The following is a 12,044-nucleotide window of genomic DNA, read 5'->3' as shown; positions in this document are numbered from 1 at the left end:
CCAATCAGTTTTGGCTTCAGTATTACTTTGGACAGCCAAATAAAATTTTGCTCTTTAATTGGATTTTCAGTCTTATTCTGGGGTTTCAGTCTGCTGTATTTTTGAAAACTATATTTAAAATACTGTCTTTTAACAGCCTGATATTTTCCTCCCCTGCCCCTCCCACTGCACTAAGCATTAGACATATTTTTTTGAAGTTTTGTTTAAATTTGCTCTCTCTGCTTTCAGATGCTTCAGGCTATACCATATTTTAAAACTTTGTAAAGGCTGTCTTAATCTTTTGTTTCTGCTGACTGTACTGTGATGAACTGCAAGAGGTCTTTGACTTGGACTCCTAGGTACTATAGCAATACAGATAAATACTGCTCCACTGCCTGTTAGGTTTCATATCCAGGTGGAGAGGTCTAACGTGTTTCTTTTCCTCTTAAAAGCTTGTGATAATTTAAAAAAAAAGTGTTTGTAGAAAGCTTCATGCATCAAGAAGTTTGAGTGGAAGATCTGAGTTAATCAGATCCTCCAAGTCAGGGAGTTGATATGAAGGCCCTGAAGCTATTCCTTTCAAATCGCCTTTGCAAATTGCCATACTCTTTTGCAAAACAATAAGGATGAAGACTTGAATGCTGCTTTCTGTAGTTGGTATAAGAGCAGCGTAAAGCTGTTAAACTGAGGATGCAGCAGAGGAGCTTCAGAGGAGCTCAGAATTGTTTATGCTCTAGAAGAGTGAATCCAAACCATCTCTACTTGGTTCCAGATCCCTCTTTGCCTTTCTGTCAGGATCTGCAGTTTTTCTTGGCAGACTAACTGCTTAGTTGGATGCGGCCACCTGAGGACAGCCCCTCCTCTCACAAGTGAGCTGTTTGCACCAGGTCAGCCCCAGCTCCTTCCTGCTAGCGTGGCCATGCACTGTAACTTACTGGCTCGTTAAAGTCGTCCAGAAATACTTTGAGACTCCTCCTGAGAGAGACGAGGTTGCCTAGGAAGGAGTTCTGGCTTGAGCATGTGGCCTGTTGCCATCAGCACCACTGCAGCCATTAGAATGACATTCATACTTTATCAGTCACTATACAGTGACTGATAAAGGATCTAGCGGTATAAAACTGAAATGTTTCACTGCTGCCTTTGTGGACTGCTGTTAAGAGATTCAAGAGTGTAGGGCTTTTCATATGTATGGTTTTTATAGCTCTTTCTTCTGCATATCTTCTCTTACTAGTAGATGATTAGTTGTGCTGTGACCATAGAAAGCTACATGCTTAGTTTTTCCTGGAGATCTTGCTGCTAAAAAGCAATTTTGGGGCATCTCTAGGCTTAACACAACTTTTTTTTTTTCTTTTTACAACATCAAAGACCAAAATTGGTGGACAATGGGTGGAAAAGATTCAGAAGAATTTTGTAGCTTAGTTTTAGTTTTTATTGTGGAGGACTGTGGTACATTGATATCTTGTAAACTGGCATCTCTTGATGGGAACAGAATTTTAGTGTTAAACTCTAATTTTTTTCATGCTTGCTGCACTGCAGCAGAAAAATGCATGTCTCTTACATTCAGCAGTTTTCCATCATATGGTGATTGCTTGTTATATAGATCTATTGAGATATCTTTCCTTTTATCCTTTCAAGGAGTGCTTTGGTAAATCTAAGAAAGAGCAGCCATGAGATTCACTGTGAAGAGCAATGGAGCAAGAAATTCTTTGTTTTGGGGAACTCCCTCCCAACTTTTAACTTACCTAATTCATCATAGAAGGAAGAAAAAAGGCAAATAATGCTTCCTTTGACAAAAGAAAACTAAACTTAAAGTTTTAATTCAACTTTTTGAAGCACTTGCCTAAAGGTGAATGAGTACTGCCACTTTTTACTAGTTATGACTTTTCTGTTTCCTAACCTAAGAAAGTGCTGCAGAGGAAATAATTGTTGCTTAGTAACATCAACTGTCTATGTGGCAATTGACAAAAATCTTGGCCAAAAAGTGGATATTTATTCGTTTTAAAACATATGCTTTATACTTCTGTTCATTAGTTAAACCTAAAAAAAAATTGGAAGAATTTGTGTTAGTTACTCTTGCTGCACAATAGCATATAAAATCAAATTTCTGCAAAATTCTAGACTTTGCGGATTTTGCTATTAAGAGCTGTATTATTAAAAATACAGTCATATTAAATGGTCATTAAGATGAACTTCAGGTATTTCAGCATGAATATTTCAGCTTCAAAGAACTGTCACAATTGAATAAGATGAAACCTAAGTGTTATGTTTTTCTTTTTAATGGATATTAATAAAGTAAAAACATGAATTATATGTGTCAAATATAACATTTGAACTGTGCTTACTTTCCAGAGATTGCTTTTGCTCCTACTAACTCAGGAGGGTGCACTTGACTTTTCAATGGCATCTAATAACTTCTCATGCTTAATGCTACCTTTTGTCTGATGTGCTCTTCAATGTTTAATTTGTATGTTTCCCACGCTCTTCAGGTACACTTTGTATTATCAGTCATGAAACTTAATTTAAGCCTTGCAATGACCTTGTTTTCTGTTTTGAGGAAGAAAAATTGCTGTTTATGGGGTTTCTTCTAGAATTAGACCTAAGTTTCTTACTTTGCATTTGACAGGGCATATGATTTCTTATAATCTGCTATGAGCTAATCTCTTTCTGACATTGCAAAAGCTTAAAATTTCATTAGTTAGGTAAATTTTCTTTTTATCTTTTGGATAATCTATTTATGGCCAATTCAGACTTGATTCAAATTCACTAGAAGCAAAATATCCAATTTATTTGGTTATATTGTTCCAAATACATTGAACTCTTTTCTTTTTTTCTTTTATTCTTAGAAATGGATGATGAGGACTGTGAAAGAAGAAGAATGGAGTGTTTAGATGAAATGTCCAATCTTGAAAAGCAATTTACGGACCTTAAAGATCAGTAAGTATTTTAATGTTTTCAGTGCCTCATTCAAGGATCCATTCTGTCAGAATATTGTGTGGAAGGAGTAAGGATTTCTTCTTTCATATTTGTTGATGCCACTATTAGATAAGAATAAGCATTGGGAATTCTGAAATGATTTGCTGGCAGTTGCTCCAGAATGCTTTTTCTACTTTGGGGCTCTGACAGGAATGAAWATAACTTCTGTTTTTTTGCTGTAAGAATGGTTCTGAAGCCTTGCTGTGAAGAGCTGGTGTGGGTCTGTTGCCTCAAAATACTTAGCAAAAACAAGAGATTGTGCTTTCAGGGGAGGTGCATCAAGATCCTTCTCATCCTTCTATATGTGTAGGACCTGTCTAAACAGACCCAACCACTGCCTTTGATAAGTAAGAAATCAGGGCTTTTTTGCAATATATCAGCAGTTCTTATAGCTTCTACTAATGAAAAGTCCTTGTGGTTACTACAAACTAGATACCATTATTGAAATTGATGACTCTGTTGGCTGTCTGTAGTTTGCCATAATTTCTCCATCATTCAGAGTTAACATCTAGTAAATAGAGGAGAAGAAATGAATAGCCATAGTTATTTGAAAATGAATCTCATTTGAATTAGAATCAGACCTTTGTATGTATTTGTTTTTGTTTGTTTGTTTTTTTTAAGATATGCCTAGACAAGTGAGATGCATCTCTTCCAATTTAAATTGATAGGAATTTGGCAGCTAGCTTAATCAGGTACCTGACAAGTGAAACTTTCAGGAGACCTTGTCTGTTCTTGAGCCTTTTTTTTTTTTTGAGGTGGGTTTTTTTTTTTTTTTTTTATTTAAAATTTAGTCTGATATCACTACATTCCAGATGAGTGTTTGTGCTGTGAGATAGTTCTCTCTACAAGAGAACTAGGGCATTCAGCTTGCTTGGCGTAACAGAACACTGCAAGGTCTGTATAATATGGTCTGGAAAAAATTGTCCGACAGGCACTTTCTTTGGCTTGCTGCAGTGCATGGAGAAAACTGTTTGATCTGCCATCCTTCTCTGTTCTGGCTGAGCGTGGAGCAACCTGGGAAATGGGACCATAACTGCTGAGCCAACTGATGAGTGTTAGAGCCAGTCAATACGGACTGGTTTGCCATTTGAAAAACTGCCAGCTTTTGAGTTCAGGAGAGATTGGGGTGTTTGTAGGGGTGGGAAGAACTGTGATGATGGGAATACTGGAAAGGGAGGAGCATTAGAATGGGAGAAGAAAGATTATAGGAAGGAGCAGGCATGAATATGGAGGTAATTATATTGGGAAATAAGAAAAAGATACATAAACAATGAAGTGTTTAGTCTTGACTGACAGCAGAGATGAAAACAGTTGCATCTGCCTCCTCTTCCTTTTCAGCAAAACAGAATTCAAGTGCTATGAGATAAGTAGGGTTTACAGTGGTTGATAGCAGCTGTCCATTTTGGGCAAATCACTGTTTGAAAGTACTGGATAAGCAGTTCTAGTTCATCGACTGCTGCATGATTCCAAGTGCTTGTAGCACCTCATCCATAACTGCTTGCTCTGATCTAACTGTAACTCAGTGGTGTGTAATCAGATGTTAGTGACCCACCCACTCTTGTGCACAATGCAGTTCTAGCTGCAGATAATTCTGTTGTTGCTCTAAGTTAACCACAGTATGCATAGGATGCCCTTCATGGATTATGAGGCCAGCAAATTGTTTTTTAATCAATTGCAAGTTATGTCAGTTGACTGCAAGTCTGATAAAGTGTATATCTTACTCAAACAGCCTGCAGGCTGACGAGGGAGGTGATTGGTGTTTGACTATTGCTGGGTTAGGTACATATGTTTGAACTCTTGAGTTGTCATCAAAGTAAAACAATGAGCAGGCTGGTGGCAGGTGAACAGGCACTATTTTTCAAGTAGGTCTGCATGCATCAATATACGTGAACTTTTTCCCTATATAGTTCATAACTTAGTTATGCACCTTAAGTAAAAAAACAGCATCCCTGGCCCAAAGAAGTGTGAACTGTATAAATGGGTAAGATCTGCTGTGTTCTTGAGCGTATACCACCTGTGTTATATGTGTTACCTTAATGCTACAACTTTTGATAGTAGAGCGCATGGTAAAAACGAATGCAGGAAGATCTGATTATATTGATGGTTCTGCCATATAACATTTTGTTTAAGTTATCAGTTGTACAGAATGGAGCTTTATTGTGATTGAAATGCTTGTAATAGATACTGAATTAAATTCTTCAAAATTCATCAAATTTCTTTGCATTGTCTGGCAGTAAATATCAGCTTTCACAGAGAGAATGAATATCAGGTAAAATGTAAATATTTAACTTTTCCATTTCTGTTTGGTAAGACTAGAAGATGTCAGTTACAAGTTATCCCATGGCAGTTGTGATAGTTTGTGATATGTGGATTTTCACTGCAATGAGGGTTGTTTCAGTAAGAGCCTGCCTGTCTTTTCCTTTGGTTCATGGTAGGGTGGAAGCAAATACGTGAATGCAGGAATTTCTATACACAAAATATCTGCCTTTCCCTACAATGACATAAGCCCCATCATTCTTATGTATTGTAACATCCTCTCCTGTCCTCTTCCGTGTTGATTTACTTCCTGCTCTGTTACACCTATTAGACATAGAGATGGAGATGCATTTCATTTTATAAGGATGAAGACAAATTTATCTTTACTTTCTACGCTTCTTACTGGTTGCACATATTTTCCAGAAAGGCTTAATAGACATGAGAAATATTGTTCAAAAGGAAAATATATATTGGAAAATTCAAATGGTAACAAATCTTAAATTTCTTTGCTTCACTGGGTGTGCTATAGCATTAATAAGTAGATGCAGAATAGTTCTGTTAAATAAAAAATTTCTTCTAACTTGTGTTTGCTTTTAAATAAAGTTGGATTTTTTTTTTTAATATTGTTTTAAGACTTTACAAAGAAAGATTAAGCCAAGTGGATGCAAAACTACAAGAGGTCATAGCTGGAAAAGCACCTGAGTACTTAGAACCATTGGCAGCTTTACAAGAAAATATGCAAATCCGAACAAAGGTGGCAGGTAGGCATATAAAATGAGTGTTTCTGTTTTAATGATCTAAATTTGCTATGCATTGTAAGTGTTTTGTTTTTTTCCCTCCCCTCAGAATTGTTAAAGGAATGTTGTTGGGTTTTTTTTAAAGCTAGAGAGTGTGGCATGCTTTTTTTTTTTTTAACATATATTTTCCAAGTCAAAATGTTTAGTTGCTTATTTCTTTGAGTGAGTTACCTGATAACATCACACCAAAAATATGGCGTACTTGTGTTTCATTTAATGTCTGGCTGCCTTTGCATAGTTAGCGCAAAATTGCTGAATTAAAAACAGTGATCACTGTAATTAGTCAGAAAACTTGGGATTAGGTCTGCGCCTCTGTCACAGATGAAGTGAAAAGATGTGTAGATGTCATCTCATGAAGTGCTTGCTGGTTCGTTCTTGTCATCCTAGATGCTCATGTTTTTCCTGCTCTTCTAGTCTGTTTCTTTTATATTCTTCTGTTCCCATCTCCCTGTCCCAGTCTGGGGAAGGAAGAAAACTCTTGTCTGTAGCAGATTTTATCTAAGCTATGTTTTAATTATTGAAGCTTTTATGCTGGTAGAAGAAGGAGACAAGAACTTATTTATTCTTCTGGGACACAACCATATAGTCTTATGGGATGGCAGTATTCTAGGTAGACAAAGTTCTGTACTTCCCTGTTGTAAAGTCTTTTCATGTCATAGTTTGACTCTTTTTTGCAGTAATTCAGCTGTCTAGGGGTTACCTAACACAGGCTGTCAAAGAGCCAAAGGCAGCCAGAAAAGCTGCCAATGTCATTTCTAAGAGATCCAGCAGAAGCACAGTGCCACCAAACTGGAAAACGACAAGCATGCTTATGCTTTTCATAATACTGGTGCTACTTCAGTGCTACTCAGTAGCTCTTCCTTCATGCTTTTGCCTTCAGGCTGTGAAGGGAGTTAGTCTTTTGGGCTACTGCATATTTTCCCACCTTCCCCTACCCCTTGTCTTCTTCATATATCTTTCTCTACTTTGGCTGGGGACCCAGATTTTTGGGGTTTTAAGATCTTTACCCCAAATTTACTTGACACTTTTTCAATCCTTGTTAGCCTTCTCACACTTCACAGAGGATTCCCAGAAGGTTTGACATGAAAGCAACCCTAATGTAGGTTTTTGATTTTCAGTTTTAAATGTGACTGTCCGTCAGTACTTTCATGTAGGCAGGTATTGAGAGGCAGAATATTTGAGATTCTCCTGGTTCAAAACTTCGACAGCACTGAAGATCCATGTTCTAATGTATAAAGAGCCCAGGGTAAATGCTACAAGTTTCCTTGAAGCTGAGGTTATAAATCAGGATTTTATTTATTTATTTATTTTTCCCCTCTCAACTTAGATTCAGAAAAATATTCCGGAGAGACTTGGATCATGAAATCAAGAAAATGCAGGACAGGCTTGTTTGCTCTTACTGTGTGAGGGCCTTGACAGAAGTGGGCAGTAGCAGGGCTTGAGCTCCAGCAAGTAACCACTAAGGACCCTCTTCTGCTTTGTAGAGGGGAAGAGAAAAATAAATTTAGCTGAACTATGAATGTAATTGCCTCTGTGATAGAAGAACGCATGGCTTTCTTTTCTGTCCTTCAGGTCAGTGAGCACTCTTAGCACAATATGTCGATCCTGACTATTTCAGCAAGTTGTGGATGTCTTTTTCTTCTAGAACTATTCATACCCACACTGCTTGATTTCAGGGAAATAAGCAGTGATTATAAATTGGTAGACTTGGATATGCCAGTCAGCCTGGGGCGCTAAAGGAGTGGGGGTAGCAGGGAAGCATAATGCACTGATGTAAGAGAACAGCACTTTAAATGCTTCATCAAAAGTGCAAGCACAAGAAAGATGCTTGACTTAATACTTTGTGGTTTGTTTTTCAGAGGAATTGCCTATAACAATATTGTTCCTCTAGTCTTGTATTTGTTTATAGTCAGCTGAACTATAAGGAAAGTTGTTTTTGCTGGGTATTTTCCTGTTACTAGGCAGCACCAGTGTGTGTAAACTTAACTCCTGAAGATGGTATTCTGGAACAATTTACGTATTTTGTGTTTAATACCTTAAAAGTATTAAATTGTGTTGTATTTGTACTTGCCACATATTACTTTTCCAGGTATCTTTCAGACTTTTTTCAGCTGTCAGCTTGGTAGATGCATTTTCAGAAATGTTTAAGAAATAGTCCTAATATTCAGAAGTATCCTTTGTTTCACAAGAAAGATATTCCTAAGAATGGAGCAGAATCTTGTTAATCACTATGATTTATTGGGGTGGTGCTTTGTGAAGGAAGCCTTATTCTAATATATTAATTTGTAGAAAGACATTCTTTTATTCTGTTTTTTAGCTCTTTAAAAACCCCAAAACATTATTTAAAACGCTGAATAGCAAATAAAGAGGCTGTTGAGTATCTCATGTATTTGAAAACTGAGGATATCCAGGATAATCTTGGCAGAAATATGAAATAGATCTATTTTGCAAGGTTAACATGACAGCTGATACAATCTGTAGTTGGGGGGGGAAGCATAAATAGCATTTATTTTCCTTCAGATCTTCAGACTTTATAGAAAACCACAAGTAATCTCTTTAGCTATTTTTATTCTTTAGAGTAGCTAGCCACTATAAGTGCCTAATATAATATATTTGCATTTTCAAGTATATACATGTTTTTGAGACTTGCAGGCAATCTTAAGAGAGAATTCTGAAGTCAGATATTAGCTACAGGGACTAATATTGCTGTAATTTGTCTGATTACAGGTATCTATAGAGAGCTTTGTCTGGAATCTGTGAAGAACAAGTACGAATGCGAAATTCAAGCCTCTCGACAGCACTGTGAGGTAGTGCCAGCTACTTTCAATTGATAGCTGATCTCATCTATCTTTTACTGTGTCAAACTTCCAAGGTCCAGTGCATGTTTTTCAGTATTGCTATTATTTGCTATTTTAATGCACTTGTCTTCTGACATTTAAGTCCATTATAGAAATTGTTCAAAGCATGTCAAATTAGCTGTATATTAGTTTGGCTTTGCATATAAGTATAGCTAAGGTTTCTTAGTTTTCATTAATAGGATCTTATTACAGGTTAAAAATATCATCTGACAATCTATTGTTATATAATAATTACCTAGAACAGTAACTAAAATGCCTACCATAATTTTAGCAAAAAACACCTTGCGTTTTTGGAGAGGAAAAACAGAAGTCTTATTAAGACTTTTTATGATGTCTTTGGCAATTGTATCACTAGCTGTCCTTTCAAAAGCAGTTACTGGAAAGATATATTTCTCTCTTTGAACATAAACCTTTCTGTTTAAGTATCTGGACACTGGGTACCCTAGTACAAACACGTGTATCTCTCTGATCCTATAACATAGCTACTTAGATCCTGAAATTTGCAACATAGTCCTCCTCAGCCCCCCACTACAGTTGCTTACATGTGTTTTCTTCTGAGTGGTTGATTGTATGACTGAAGTCCAGGACTCCTAATACACCAGTGAAGGATATACACACATTCTTTAAAAAAAAATTTCCATTTTCTTGATACCTTGGGAAAGCATGAGGTCTAATGAAGGACCACTCATTACTTCCTTCTTATATTAAGGGGTTGAAAAATATGCAAAAAGAGGTCTTTGGAATTTAAATGAACTTTACATTGCAACTGTAGGAAATGCATTTCCTACTTACATTTTAGTAAGCGTGCAAGCTTATGAAAGTGTAAGTAGTTCTGTTTCTTTGAGACTCACAACTTGGCTTAAATCCAAATCGCTGATTTACAGAGTTTGGAGGTTTTAGGTGCTGCTTTTAAAAAGGTAACTGGTCTGTGCAGGTAGAGTGTAACTTTGTTATCGGTTCTATATGGCAGACCATAAATGAGAGCAGTTGTAACACAAAGCTTATTTTCTCATTCTGAAAAAGTTAAGGATGGAATAGAGGTTAGAATTTGTTAAATGCTGTAGAATGTTCATATATGAGTGCATTTCCATTTGTCTTTGTAGATAAAAGATGCTAATGATACACCTGACATCGAAGGCATTATGTTAATCTATTTGGATCAGAAATCTTCTTTTAAAAGGGTTAATTAGCTAACTTTTCTAAAGTACTGTGGTAAGAGTGTTTATCACAGCTTTAAGGTAGACATTTTTGCTTTCACAACTACCTAGATTATAATTATGCACACAAATTATTTCTATAGTAAGGAGGTATTTTTGTATTTTTGTTAATAATAAGTACTGTAGTAATTAGATGAGAATGCACTATAAAATACTACAATTTTATTATTGGAGGTAGCTTAATAAAAGAATTTTAATGAAAAAGTTAGCTTTTTTGATCTTTAAAGAAACATGGAGTAGAATTTACTTCTTTACAGTTCTTTGTGGATAAGTGTTTGCTATCCATAAGGAAAATACTGTATTTGTGTCAAAATACAAACAGTGATTCTGGCAATCTAACTGCATGCTTTTAGTTATCTATTCTTGCTGTTGATAGCTGATAAATGTAAATATGTTTATGCCAAGTGAATGCACTGTCTTTAAAGATCTAGGATCTCATGCTAAGAAACTGGATAGACAAATATGTCATACACTTTATTGCTTCTGAAAACTTCTGCCTAAATCTGCTCTTCCTTCTGATGTGTCGTACCATGTTATATATATTTGGATAATAGAACTTAGTCACGTAAAAATGCATAACTTCTTGCCYTCTTTTTTTTAAGAGTGAAAAGCTTCTACTGTATGATACTGTACAAAGTGAACTGGAAGAGAAGATTAGGAGACTTGAAGAAGACMGGCATAGCATTGACATTACCTCAGGTGGATAGAAACTGAAAGATTTTGTTTTGTTTAATCTTCTGGTAGCTACTGATTACTTGAACATGCAGTTAGTACGTCTGGGGAGTTTCAGATTATCCGGTAGAATGCTGTGCAGAACTACTCCATAGACTTTATGGGACTGAATTTAACCTTAAAACAAACTTTGGTCCAGTAATTGTCAGCATCTCTTGTGTGTCTTGAGAATATTGATCTATGACTGCAGAATCATGCAATACATTCTTTCTGTAAGAAACACCATCTCACCAGAAAATTGAATATCTTCAATTTTTGGACAATGTTTTTGCTGTAAAAAGAGCTAGATGTACAGATATTTCTGATTCATAGCACATTCTTATTATTGTCTTTTTCAGAATTATGGAATGATGAACTACAGTCCAGGAAGAAAAGGAAGGATCCATTTAGTCCAGATAAAAAGAAACCTGTTGTTGTGTCAGATATCCTTTACAACAATCATTGTTCTTTTTAGTAGTGTTCCACTGTTTATAGCTAGTCTTACTGCGGTGATAATGAATTCCCAAAACTGTGGGTGTTGTCTTTTTTTTTGGAAGGCAGATGTTAATCTAGTTCAGGTGAAAGAAATCTGGTTGACATATCCTGTCTAAATGAAATTTATATTCTCCTTTTTAACTACTAGTTTCACTATAGAGAGTATTTATAAAAATATTTTTTTTCCAGCTTTTCAAGTAATAGAGGTGATTTGGCTCATATTTTGGGTAAGTATTTACTGTCATTTTTCCAATATAGTGAGTTGGAAAGGAGGAACTTCAGAGCTCTGAATTACACACTGCGTGTACTAAGGAAGGCACGATGAATGAGGAAGAATGTATCTTGAAGCATGCTCAGTCCAGCTGTCTTCCTGAAAAGCAAGCATTCTGGGAGAAGAGGTTCAGAACAGAGTTGTTTAGATGGTTATTAAAGATAGGAAAAGATATATATGTATTTTTTTTTCTTTTGTGAAGACACAAAAGGGTGGTAACACTCATATTAAAAGGTCTTCTAAAGATGAATCAATAAGTAATAACTTCTAGTTACTGGAGTCTGGTTTTATTAAAAGACTAAATTTGGTGGAAGGTGTACTCTTGGTGTAATGGAGATTGGGTTTGACAATCAGGTACAAGGAGAAAGCAGAAAAAATTAGGTATTGTGTTTGCAAAAAAACCTTGACTTGTGTAACTTCTCCTGTGTGGCTTGGCTTTTCATACCAGGATATTTTTACTAGATTATTACTTCAGAATAATTCCGTA

General features: G+C 36.0%; 1 protein-coding gene across 5 annotated transcripts in view; it reads left to right on the top strand.

Annotated features, from left to right (window-relative positions):
- BRMS1L (BRMS1 like transcriptional repressor) overlaps nt 1-12,044 on the top strand; it is a 30,433-nt gene that overhangs the window by 4,973 nt on the left and 13,416 nt on the right. For all 5 annotated transcript variants that reach the window (XM_026090812.1, XM_026090811.1, XM_026090810.1 and 2 more), the window contains exons 2-6: nt 2,823-2,913; nt 5,842-5,969; nt 8,733-8,812; nt 10,683-10,779; nt 11,151-11,234. In XM_026090812.1, the coding sequence (XP_025946597.1) occupies nt 2,823-2,913; nt 5,842-5,969; nt 8,733-8,812; nt 10,683-10,779; nt 11,151-11,234 (480 nt within the window). The remainder of the gene's footprint in view (nt 1-2,822; nt 2,914-5,841; nt 5,970-8,732; nt 8,813-10,682; nt 10,780-11,150; nt 11,235-12,044) is intronic.

The sequence above is a fragment of the Apteryx rowi genome, unplaced genomic scaffold (assembly GCF_003343035.1).
Source record: "Apteryx rowi isolate R43461 unplaced genomic scaffold, aptRow1 scaffold_88, whole genome shotgun sequence".
NCBI classification, from domain to species: Eukaryota; Metazoa; Chordata; class Aves; order Apterygiformes; family Apterygidae; genus Apteryx; species Apteryx rowi.
The sequence above is the reverse complement of the archived record's forward strand: the minus strand, read 5'-3'. Positions and strand labels throughout refer to the sequence as shown.